The sequence below is a fragment of the Loxodonta africana genome, chromosome 7 (genome assembly GCF_030014295.1).
Source record: "Loxodonta africana isolate mLoxAfr1 chromosome 7, mLoxAfr1.hap2, whole genome shotgun sequence".
Taxonomy (NCBI): Eukaryota; Metazoa; Chordata; class Mammalia; order Proboscidea; family Elephantidae; genus Loxodonta; species Loxodonta africana.
This window is the reverse complement of record NC_087348.1, coordinates 78061340-78073617: the sequence shown is the minus strand read 5'-3', so window position 1 is coordinate 78073617 and position 12278 is coordinate 78061340. Positions and strand designations below refer to the sequence as shown.

General features: G+C 41.6%; 1 protein-coding gene across 1 annotated transcript; it reads right to left on the bottom strand.

Annotated features, from left to right (window-relative positions):
- Positions 1–7659: 7659 nt before the first annotated feature.
- Positions 7660–8717, bottom strand: LOC100660778 (olfactory receptor 2D3-like). The gene has a single exon (XM_064289479.1). The coding sequence runs from the start codon at positions 8617–8619 to the stop codon at positions 7660–7662; it is 960 nt and encodes a 319-aa protein (XP_064145549.1). The 5' UTR covers positions 8620–8717.
- Positions 8718–12278: the final 3561 nt, after the last annotated feature.

The window sequence follows — 12278 nt, the reverse complement described above, 5'->3', positions numbered from 1 at the left end:
AGATATCCTTTCGTCTTTCATGATGTCAGGGAAGTTTTCTGTCAGGAGTTCTTCAACTATTTTCTCTGTGTTTTCTGTCCCCCCTCCCTGTTCTGGGACTCCAATCACCCGCAGGTTATCCTTCTTGATAGAGTCCCACATGATTCTTAGGGTTTCTTCATTTTTTTTAATTCTTTTATCTGATTTTTTTTCAGCTATGTTGGTGTTGATTCCCTGGTCCTCCAGATGTCCCAGTCTGCATTCTAATTGCTCGAGTCTGCTCCTCTGACTTCCTATTGCGTTGTCTAATTATGTAATTTTATTGTTAATCTTTTGGATTTCTACATGTTGTCTCTCTATGGATTCTTGCAACTTATTAATTTTTCCACTATGTTCTTGAATAATCTTTTTGAGTTCTTCAACAGTTTTATCAGTGTGTTCCTTTGCTTTTTCTGCAGTTTGCCTTATTTCATTTGTGATGTCTTGAAGCATTCTGTAAATTAGTTTTTTATATTCGGTATCTGATAATTCCAGGATTGTATCTTCATTTGGGAAAGATTTTGATTCTTTTGTTTGGGGGGTTGGAGAAGCTGTCATGGTCTGCTTCTTTAAGTGGTTTGATATGGATTGTTGTCTCGGAGCCATCACTGGGAAACTAGTTTTTCCAGAAAATCCGCTTAAAAAAAAAAAAATGCAGTCAGATCCCTATCAGAGTTCTCCCTCTGGCTCAGGCTATTTGGATGTTAATGAAGCCACCTGGGGAGGGTGGGGGAGGGAACAGAGAGATAGGAGAGTAGCACCTCAGAATATAGCCAGAGTTGCTTGTCTTGCTTGGAATGACTATTATATCTGAGATTCCCGCAGGGTGCGTCGCCTATGTATGCTGGCTGTGTGGAGATTGCCCCCTGGGGGTCTGGCCTGCTGGAGTCACGGTCAGATCCTCCGCTTCCAGCCCCACGCCCAGGGTCAAGGCTCCCCTGCTGGGACGGTGCACTCTCGACTCCAAAATCAGTTGCTGCCTCCCGGGGACTTCTCCTCCCGCCAGCCACGGAGGCAGCACGACAACCGAATGGGCCCCCTCCTGGGGTTAGTTCAGGTAAGTGGAGCAGCTCCCTGTGCTTGTGCCATGACCGAGCGTCCCGGCTCTGACGCTGTTCTCCCCGCACCAATACCAGTCGCTGCCTCCCGGGGACTTCTCCTACCGGCTGCGTCCCACGCCGCCCGAGCGAACTGGCTGGGCCCCCTCCCAGGGTTAGTCCAGGGAGGTGGAGCAGCTCTCTGTGCTTGTGCCGTACCTGACTGGTACGCTGGCTCCAGGCTCTGAAAACAATCACTGCTTCCCCGTATTAGTTTGTTCTCCGTCTCTAAATCTGTGTTTGTTGTTCAGGGTTCGTAGATTGTTATGTATGTGATCGATTCACTTGTTTTTCCGTGTCTTTGTTGCAAGAGGGATCCAAGGTAGCTTCTGCCTAGTCCGCCATCTTGGCCCCGCCTTCCTTGAGTGTTTTTTTAATTAATCTTATTTTATTCTTGTGATTTCCCTATCTGAGTTGATATCAGGATGTTCTGTTCTGTGTCCTTGTATTGTGTTGATATCTGATATTATTGATTTACTGAGCAAAGGATTTTCTTTAGTAATTCTTGTAGCTTTGGTTTGGTTTTTGCAAATTCTCTAAACTTCTGTTTATCTGTAAATGATTTAATTTCACGTTCATATTTGAGAGAGAGTTTTGCTGGTTATATGATTCTTGGCTGGCAATTTTTCTCCTTCAATGCTCTCTCTATATCATCCCATTGCCTTCTTGCTTGCATGGTTTCTGCCGTCTAGTCCGAACTTATTCTTATTGGTTCTCCTTTGTAGGTGACTTTTCGTTTATCCCTGGCTGTTTTTAAAATTTTCTCTTTATCTTTGGTTTTGGTAAGTTTGGTGATAATATGTCCTGGTGATTTTCTTTTCAGATCTACTAAGAATGGGGTTTGATGAGCACCTTGGATAGATATCCCTTCATCTTTGACGATGCCAGGGAAGTTTTCTGCCAACAGAACTTCAACAATTCTATCTCTATTTCCTGTTATCCCTATCTGTTCTGGAATTCCACTCAGAAGCAAGTTATTCTTCTTGATAGAGTACCACATGATTCTTAGGGTTTCTTCATTTTTTTTTTAATTCTTTTATCTGATTTTTCTTCAGATATATTGGTGCCATTTGCCTTACCCTCCATCTCCCCAATTCTGCATTCTAATTTCTCATTTCTGCTCCTCTGATTTCCTATTGAGTTGTCTATTTCTGTAATTTTATTGTTAATCTTTTGAATTTGTGAATGCTGTACCTCTATGGATTCTAGAAGTTTATTTAAATTTGTCACTATGTTCTTGAATAATATCTTTAATTTCTTCAACTGCTTTATCTGTTTACTACATGGCTTTTTCTGTACATTGTCTTATTTCATTTCTGATGTCATCACTGATGTCTCGAAATGTTCTGTATATTTATCTTTTGTATTCTACACCTTGCACATCCAGGAATATATCCTCATCCAGGAGTAATCTTGATTCTCTGTTTTCGGGGTTTGTAGAAGCAATCATGGTCTGCTTCTTTATGTGATTTGATATCGACTGCTGTCTCTAAGCCATCTACCAGTTATTGTAATAATTTAATTTATATTTGCTCACTGAGTCTTATCTTCTTTTTTGTTTTGTTTCAATATACCCAGAAGGGCTACTAGAGTGTGCTAACTTGATTGTTGGAGACATTGAAGTGTTTATGTCCTGTTACCAGAGGGTTAGAGCTGTTACCAGGTATATGAGCCTATCAGTCCATTCAGTATTCTTGAATAGAATCAGCTCAGGTATCCTGATAGTGGTTCACCTAGTGTGTGGTGTAGGCTCTCACCTACTATCTTAGAGGGGTAGTGGTGATGGTTGTATGCACTAATTTCTGGTAGCAGAAGGGGGTCACACTCTGAGGAGGGCAGTGTGCTGACAGCCTTCCCCCAAGTGCCAGTGAGGAGGGAGTGCTTCTGTTCTCTAGAGCGCTCTGGTGCGTGGGCTCTGCAGCTGTGCCTTAGGCACCTGTAAAGACTGGTAGGCTTCACTATCCTCAGACCCCTTTCATGGATGGCTAGGTGGTGTGGATGTAGCCTTAGCCCTCAGTTCCCCACTGTGGATAGGTGAGGGCTCTGTTTAATAGGTAGTGTGGTATCAGACTGCCAAAACCTGCCTCTCCACCACTCAGCTGGAACAATAACAGTCAGACCTCTAACAGAATTGCCTTTGCATTATAATAGCCACCTGGTTCCATTTAGGGTGAAAACCAAAGTCTGTGGATCTCTTATGCCTGGACTGGAGCTGCTTCTGTTCTGATCTTCCAGTTTAGAGGAGTCAGGAAAGGATTTTTCCCCTGATTGTTAATTGCTGCTTTTCCCAGGCCAGGAGAATGGGTTAGAAAAAAGCAGGGCACTTCTATCTCTGGCCCAGGGAATTCAAATGTTAATGAAGCCAGCTGGGGTGGGAGGATGAGAGATAGACAGCAGGGAGTAGCACGGTAAAAGAGAGAAAATCACCCATCAGCAGAGAGCTGTTTTATCTGAGATTCCGGAGGGGTGTGTAGCCTGTGTGCCCTGGCTGTGTCCCTGCCGAGATTGCCCCAGGGGGCTAGGGCTGCATCCTGTGTTTGTCTTGTCTCAGGAAGCCACCATCAGCCCCACTGTACTCGTGCCAAAGCACAGCACCAAGGGATCGGGGCTGGGGCACTGTGCACCGGGCTCTGCAACTAGTCTCTGTTTCCTCATGGTCTCTCGCTCCCCTGTCACTCTTCAATTCCTTAGTTCTGTTTTTGATGGTCAGGGTTCGTAGATTGTCATGTATGTAATCGATTCACTTGTTTTTTCGGATCTTTGTTGCAAGAGGGTTCAGCGGAAGCTTCTGTCTAGTCAGCGATCTTGGCCCTACCCTCAACAGTTTTAAATTTTGATGAAGTCCCATTTATCTATTTTGTCATTTGTTGCTTGTGCTTTCTGTGTCATATCTAAGAATTCATTGTTGACAGCTAGGTTCCAAAGCATTACCTGTATGTTTTCTTGCACAAATTTTTATGGTTTTAGGTCTTATACTTAGGTCTTCGATACATTTTTAGTTGTTTTTTTTTATACGGTATGAAGTATGGGTCCAACTTCACTCTTTTGCATAAGGAAATTCAGTGGTCTCAGAATTATTTGTTGAAGAAACTAGTATTTACAGATTGGACGGATATAGCCCCAATGACCTTTGTGACACACCTGCAAGTAAACAGAAGCCAAGACCAATTAGATTTTCACTGAGGGTCTCAATGAAGTTCTGACAAGCATGTCTAAAACCTCTTTCACCATTCTGTGTGGTCTCAACCATCTCTAGCTAGAGACTGGATTCTTTTCTCCTCCTCAGGATAGGTGTGGCTCTACTAGAATTGCAGGTATTTTGAAATCTAGAAACAAAATGATGGCCGTTTTTATTCACTAAAGCAGTTCACTTCATTTTCAGATCCCAAATTGTGGTAAATACAAAGTATTTCTTGAGAAAAAACAAAAAATTTATATCAAAGATAACTTTCCTAATATATCTACATAGTTAAGAATACATATGTATCTTAACATCAAGATTAGTCAAGAAACCATGTAGGGTGTGATACCCAGCTTGCCAATTGGATCAGAAAAGGAGAAAACAAAAAGCCTGTAAATTGCAGGAAACAAAAGCACGTATCCTAAAGGTAACTGGCACCTGGTCAGGAGCAACTGAAATGCAATAGTCCAATAAGGTAAGCTTGTTAACATTACATTTATTTACAGATTTTGTGAAGTCAAACATTCAGAATCCATCTGTTCTCTCTCAACTGACAGGTAAACAGGAGTAAACATCAATGCAAAAAGAAAATCGAACTTCCGTAGCTGAATTTGTCTTGCTAGGACTTTCACAGGATACAAAGGTCCAGATCTTGTTGTTCTGTGTTTTCCTGATCTTTTACCTTCTCTGAGTATTTGAGAACCTGATCATAATAATCCTTATCCAAACTGACTCTTGACTTCACACTCTCATGTACTTTTTCCTCAAAAACTTGTCCTTTGCTGACCTCTGTTTCTTAACAAGCATGGGTCCCCAGATTCTAGTCCATTTCCTTGTGAAAAAGAAAACCATTTTCAAAGAAAATGTTCTGCATCCTACATTGGTGGGTAGTGGCTGGAGTCTTAGAAGCTTTTGAGCCTGTCCCACCCTGTCTGGAGCAAAAGAGTATGAAGAAAACCAAAGACACAAGAGGAAGATAAGCATCCTCACACAGCCTTGGGAAGCAGTTCAACCACAAGAAGATCCTTCCATCCTGGGTTTGATGCTCACAGTGCCCAAAACCAAGTGGCTGAGAGGAATAAGGAGGGAAGCCCTGAAAGGGAACCACTGAGACATCTGGGGACAGAAGAGAATCTGGCAGCTTAGATTTTGGTGCAATAGGAGAGGCAGTGGGTTTCCACAGCCTTTGTGGTCACTCTGCAATCCTCCAATGATGATGCAATCTTCCCCAGAGATTTGTAAGGCTATGAGTCAGGAGAAGCAGTTCAAAAGGAAGAGAATGTATTCTGTCTAGAAGTCAGATGGAAAGGAGATGGGGCAGGAGAGTGAAAGACGAAATCTACCCCAAGGAGCAGAATCAAGATTTCAGACTCCTTAAAGTGATTAATTCCTCCTCAGCACCTTACCCACTTACCGGGTGGACTGGCATGAGACAGGCACTGGCAGTGAGGGCAGCGATGAAGAAATATGTGAAAGAAGGTGTGGTTTCTGTAGTCTGTTAATCTGTATCCTGATAAGCAACCTCCACTGCAGTTCAGAAAATACTTCTGAAGGTTGGGACATCATCTAGGCTATAGTCTTGCTCTATCTTAACGCCTTGAGTGCCATTTCATTATGGTACAGGATCCCAAATTCACCAAGAAACCAGCCTTGAGGATTTTCCTGGAAGGAAGTCTTTAAGCCTGAGGTCCTAATAGCTGTTGTAAACAGGAAATTCCCTGGAGCAATCGGTGCCCTTAATTTTTTTAACCTTTCTGCACCCATAGGTACCCTGGGGCATATTTTATTGTGATCAAAGTCTCAATGCCTGAATCTCATGCAAAGTCAGGTACTACACTAATGTTTCTCACATCAAGGTCTATGGATCTCTGGGGTTTCCTAAATCCTTTTCAGGTTTTTAAAAGGGATAGTTTTAATAATGATGATAATGTAACAGGGAGTTGACATAAGTATACTTTATTTCACCTGGAAAATATACCCCGCAACTAAGAAATGCCAGAGGATTTCAGATTCTTGTCTGAATTTGTATTCAGAACACTGTAATTATCTCTGCTAGTGGGAAAAAATAAAAACAAAAAAAAACTGAAGGTGCATGATGAAGTCCAAGATGTCACGGCTGTTTAAATGAATGCTTTATTGTACCTTTTTCAGATGCTGAAGAGTGGCACAAGAACTATGTCAGCACATAACACAGAGTCATATAAGTCCAAAAGAAAATTCTTGATTTCCCCACTAAGCTAAATAGTCATTGAATAAATGGACTCAAATAAGTTGTGCTATTGAAATTAATATCATAAGTGTTGATTTAATGCAAAGTGACAGTCACACAAGCTATGGCAAAAAAAAAAAAAAGAACGAAAATGTGTTTCCTTTAAAATGTGTAAAACTATGTGCTTTAGAAAACAAATGTTAGTTTCTAGAATGTGTAGTATTGAGTTTGAAGCAGCCAGAGGTCAGTGTGGCCAGTTTTACTTTCATCAGGGCCCTCTCTTCTTCTCTGGCTCATGCCATCCCTCACTTACAATCACTTTTCTTCTGGATACATTGAGATGGTAATGAAGTTAGAGCAGAACTTCAGGTTTAAGGTACTTCCACAAACAGATTAAATGCTTCTATACTTTTCCCATCTCATTAGAGAAACATTTTTCTATGGTTAGGAGTACTATTGTTTGTATGACAAGAATCCCTACAAATGGCTTGATGTCGTATACGATGGGTCAAGTAAGTGGTTATATATACACCTGGCAAAGTAAGTACAAAACAATATGAGATATGTTTGTGTCTTGGTACTTCTGCCACGAGCATGAAAACCATGGAGGGATACATGTAGGACTATGATGCTATACTGCTGTTTCAGTGACTCACAGGTCCCCGAAGCCAGGTATGGGAATTGGTAGTGTTCCTAGAGACCAATAAGGTGTTGGGTTGATCCCACTTAATACCTAGAGTTAGTCCTTGAGTTGAGGGCGGGCCAGCAGTGGATTCACTTTTTTCCCTGAGAGAGGGGTAGTGTGCAGTGTGAACATCAGTAAGAATCTACAGGTATTCCTCTAGGGGTGTTCTTGCACTAACAGTGGGTTATGCACTTTTCAAAGGGGAGAACTCAATAGATACTGGCAACAGCAATCCTGCAGAAGAAAGGAGAACATGTCTGACGATGGAACAGGTATGGTATATTGGTGGTGTAGGGGTGTCTGGTCTGAGAGTTCTAATGTAGGAAGGTTGTATCTAAATATTAGTTTTTTCAAGCTGGTAGTTTTCTGGGAGGGAGGCAGTGTGTCATATATCAAGACATTTGCTGGAATGTGAGGTTACATGCCTTGGTTGGGCAAATATCTCCGCAACCTGTGGTTGAATTGATCTTTATATACATGTAAAGATCACTGCATCTGAGAGGCTCTGTCTTCCAAATGCTTTCCTAAATGCCGCCTTTACATCCTTGTTCCTCAGGCTGTAAATGAATGGGTTCATCATGGATGTAATGACTGAGTAGAATACAGAGATCACTTTATCACCTTCATTCATTTTTTTGGAGTTTGGCCTCATGTAGGTGAATATTATTGATCCATAGTAGAAGATAACGACAGTGAGATGGGAACCACAGGTAAAGAAGACCTTAAGTCTCCCCTTCCCCGACTGCATTCTCAACACAGTGGAGAGGATATTGTAGTAGGAGACCAGAATAAGGGAGACATGAGCTAGGAGGATAACCACACCCATTGAAAAGAGGGCCATCTCAGCTTTGTAGGTGTCTGTGGAAGCCAGCTTCAGGAGTGCAGGAGGTTCACAAAAGTAATGATTAATTACATTTCGTCCCTGGTATGGGAGACACAAAGTAAATGTGGCATCTACCAGACACACAAATGCCCCACTGACCCAGGACACTATGGCCAGCTGGACACAAGACCTCTGGGTCATGATGGTGGAGTAGTGCAGGGGCTTGCAGACAGCCACATAGCGGTCATAGGACATCACTGCTAAAAGTGAACTCTCTGTAGCCGCGGCTACTAAGAAAAACACCATCTGAATTGAGCATCTAGCAAAGGAAATGGTCTTTCTCATTACCAGGAAGTGGAGTAGCATCTGAGGAACAATGCTTGTAGAGAAACAGAGGTCAGCAAAAGACAGGTTTTTAAGGAAAAAGTACATGGGAGTGTGAAGTCGGGAGTCAGCATTAACTAAGACTATGATGAGCAGATTCCCAGATACAGTCAGTAGGTAGATGATGAGAAATACCACAAACAGCAGGACCTGAGTATGCTGATCTGAAGAAAGCCCCAGCAAGATGAATTCAGTCAAATAGGTTTGGTTTTCTTTGCCCATTAGTGCTTATTCCTGCCTACACAACAGCATTAACAGAGTAAGGAAGTATTGATTATGATTCAACATCAAATCCTGAAAGTGTAGGTTTCAAGGGAAGATTTTTTTGATTTAAAAAAAAAAATCTTGCAAACACTTAAGACATTTGATTTTCTAAAATTTCATTATATTCCTATTGAAGTCATCTGATTGGTAGGCACAGCAACAACAGGGTGCTATCAACCACAGGTCTATCATTCAGCAATGTTGCAGATAAGGTTGAGAAATATCTTCATAGAAAATTGCACATTGTCTATCTGAACTGAAACAGGATGCTAAAGTATTGTATGGCCTAGAAAAATATAAGCAGTTCTCCTTTTACGAAAAAGCCCAAATTTTTTGTTTTGTTTTCTTTTCACTAGTTTATTTTCAGACAGCAGACTTTAGCTCTCATATCATTAAAAAGCAGAGGATTTTCCATTGTGTTTCAAAGTGATTCTTTATCATCCTTCCAAGCAAGGAGGGGAATTTTAAGAGAACATTTCAGACCATGTTATAATCCACAGTACTGGTCCTATCCCAAAGTCTTCACTGGATTCGAGAGTCAAGGCTTCCTGGAAGTGTTCAAGAGTAATGTGTAATAGGACCTCATCATCATGGAGCCAAGTGGGTATGGATGAGTTCACACTCAGGCAGCACTGCAGACTATGGTTGGAGGCACCCTTTGTGGAGACCTGAAGTGGTCATAACAGCTCTCTGGATAGTTTCAATGTCTTATCTGGAATAACAGCGTTTGCCCTCGTTTATGCTTCAGTTTGTACCACAATATGCAATCAATTGGATGGGTACACCTGTGGGAAATCCAGGCACTGGTCCAGTTCTCTGAAGTCAGGCAGGAAATGTTATTCAAAGCATACACATTGCAGTACATCAGCAATATGCAAGTAATAAGATCACTGGATCAAAGCTAGTGGGAAAGTAGATTCGAAAGAGTTAGGGAGCATACGTAGCAGGGCCACAGGGAAATGGTTGAGGATCAGGGCTAGACTCTAATAACCCTGGGAAGAATTGAAGCACTAATCCCAGAACTGCCATTTAGAACAAATGAGGATAATTAGGGCAGAAACTCAGCTCTCTTGGCAGGGCCACCTTGGGACAGGGGATGTCAAAGACTGCAAACATGTAAGGGTTTCTTCTCTCACATAAGACCCTATGTCTTGCCAACAGTATAGGAGAAAAGTAAACAGAGCAATTGTGTCTGGACCAGAGGCTCATGAACCACCATCTATGACTTGATTTCAAGACTGCTGTGTGAGAGTGAGGTTCTATTCGTATACTTCCACTCATATTGGATCTGGAACTGGGTCCAGTCTGAACCTAAAGCAATGTCCATTGTATTTGAGGGATCAGGAAGGCAGAGTCAGAGAATCCTTTGATAGGTCAGCAGACTCAAAGGAGAAAGATCACTCCTTTAGCTTCAGTGTGCAGAGAATACACAAGAGGATCAATGAAAAAGTCTGTGACTTCAGTAGCCAGAATGATCTCTTCCTATAAGTCACGGCTTTTAAAATTGAGTTATAACATATTAATAGGTAATAAAGTAGATTTAGTAGGTTGCAACCAGTATTTTTAAAAAATGAAATAGAAAAGAAAATACAATCTCTGGTAAGAATAATTTTACAAGAAAACATTTGTTTCAATTTTATGTGTGTGTAGGAGTGTATGTGTGTGCTGAGTTAGAATGCAAACTGTGTTGCTTATTAAGTGTCACTGTCAAAAACTTGAAAAAGAATACTTTCATAAATCAAAAGTTCTTAATGCCCAAAGACATCAATAAAATAATCCACGACTGACTCTATTTTCCTGTAATTAAGTGCATTTTTTCACTGCTTTATTATGGTAAATTTTCATTCAGTGAACTGTGCATATTTTACGTGTACAATATGATGAGTTTTGGAATTTGTATATAATAATATGCTTTTAAAAAGTACTTATTAAATTATACTTGATTATTTGTTTACAAGCCTGTCTGTCTACTAAGGCGTGAGTTTCTTCAGCGGATAACCCTATCTCACTCTATATGTCTGTTCTATTGCTATTGTTAGTTGACATGCTTCAATTTTGACTCATGGTGACCCTTTTTCACTGTGTATATGATAAATTTTCAAGAACTGTTCACTGGCTGACTGACCAAATAACTGCATCCAGGAAGGAATGAACTCCTACACACACACACACACACACACACACACACACACACACACAGGCACTATCATGCACATGCACACAAGCTCTCCTAAGCACGAATCATCCTCTCTAAAGCATAGTATGAAAGTTGGAAGGTACAGCAGATACTGAGCCATGTAGGTGCAGATTTCATTGCCAAGCAGAAGGAAAAACACAAAGTGGCTGTGATCACCTGGGCTAGTGGTGTAAGCAAGAGGGTATCAGTTGTATTCTTTTAGTTGGAAGATGTCTTCCATTGGTAGCCCTTTTCTCTTCCTCATTCTGAGCCCCAGAGAGGGTGTTTCCAATGTGGTAACAACCAGAATACTAGAGCACTGGGGCAGGCAGTACCCATGCATCCAACATAATCACTCATCCAGCTCTGGCTCCTTCCCACCTCCCAAGCAAGAGAGATGACAAATTGCAAACACTCTGTCTTGCATGTCAGACAGCCCCCTGTGAGTCCAGAGAGTGTCATCAAGAGGAAAGGGTGGTAAAAGTGATGGAGGAAGAGAAAACCAAAGCTGAGAGCGCTTGAAAATCAGAGAGTAGGAGAGATTCTGGTAGCTGAAAAGGGTAGCTAGTTTGAGTAACTGTGGTCCTTTTGGTTTCTCTGGGGGTCTCAGCACATACTGCTCCTTCCGCTTTTCCCACGCTCCGGAAGAGTCCAAGATTTCTAAGGCTGAAGATTATGGAGAAGGGAAAAAGGAAAACCTCTTCTCCCAAATAGACTGTGGGATGTAAAAATAAGGACATGGTCCTTCTTCCAGGATAAACTCAGGATTTCTGGCTGTGGTGAACTTGATCCTTTCAGTGTCTCAGTCCTTACCTGGAGGTCTAGGATAAGTTTGTCCTAGAGATGGGGCACTTCAGGTGAGGAGATCTCGGAATGAGTGCAATGGAGTGAGATCCAGGGATACAAGCTGCAGATCCATATTATGGGACTGGGGCCCACTGATCCTCAACCCTCTCTCCTGACAGTCAGGCACAAACTGGGCTTAACAATGGATTCCATCCCAAACTCTTGAGGTCTTCTGGCTGAAGTAAATACTTAATTTGTAAGCACAAATCTTGAACTGAAGCTTTTCCAGAGAGGAAATCTTAAAAGATGAGACCCTGAGAGGTGAAGTAAACAAGACATTCCCTGGAGTTCTCCTTAGGAACAGTTCACTTTATTACCTCTAGACACAATGAGATGCTTTGGGACTTTTTTTTTTTTTTTTTTTAAATCAGATTGAATTCCACGAATCTGCTCTAATTTCCAATTCTTGCCTAGATGAAGAAAAATTTTTGGAAGCTCTGGGCCAAGAAACCATCCACATCTGTTCCTTCTTTCATGCAGTGTGAAGTGCATGAAGACAACTTTCAGTTTAAATCCTCAGAAAAATAGAAATTTACACCCCCCTTCTATTTGGAGACTTGGTGTCACAGTGGTTAAGAGCTAGGGCTTCTAACCA

Coding starts and splice junctions, on each gene's coding strand:
- LOC100660778 (XM_064289479.1), bottom strand. CDS start 8,619: ATGGGCAAAGAAAACCAAACCTATTTGACTGAATTCATCTTGCTGGGG.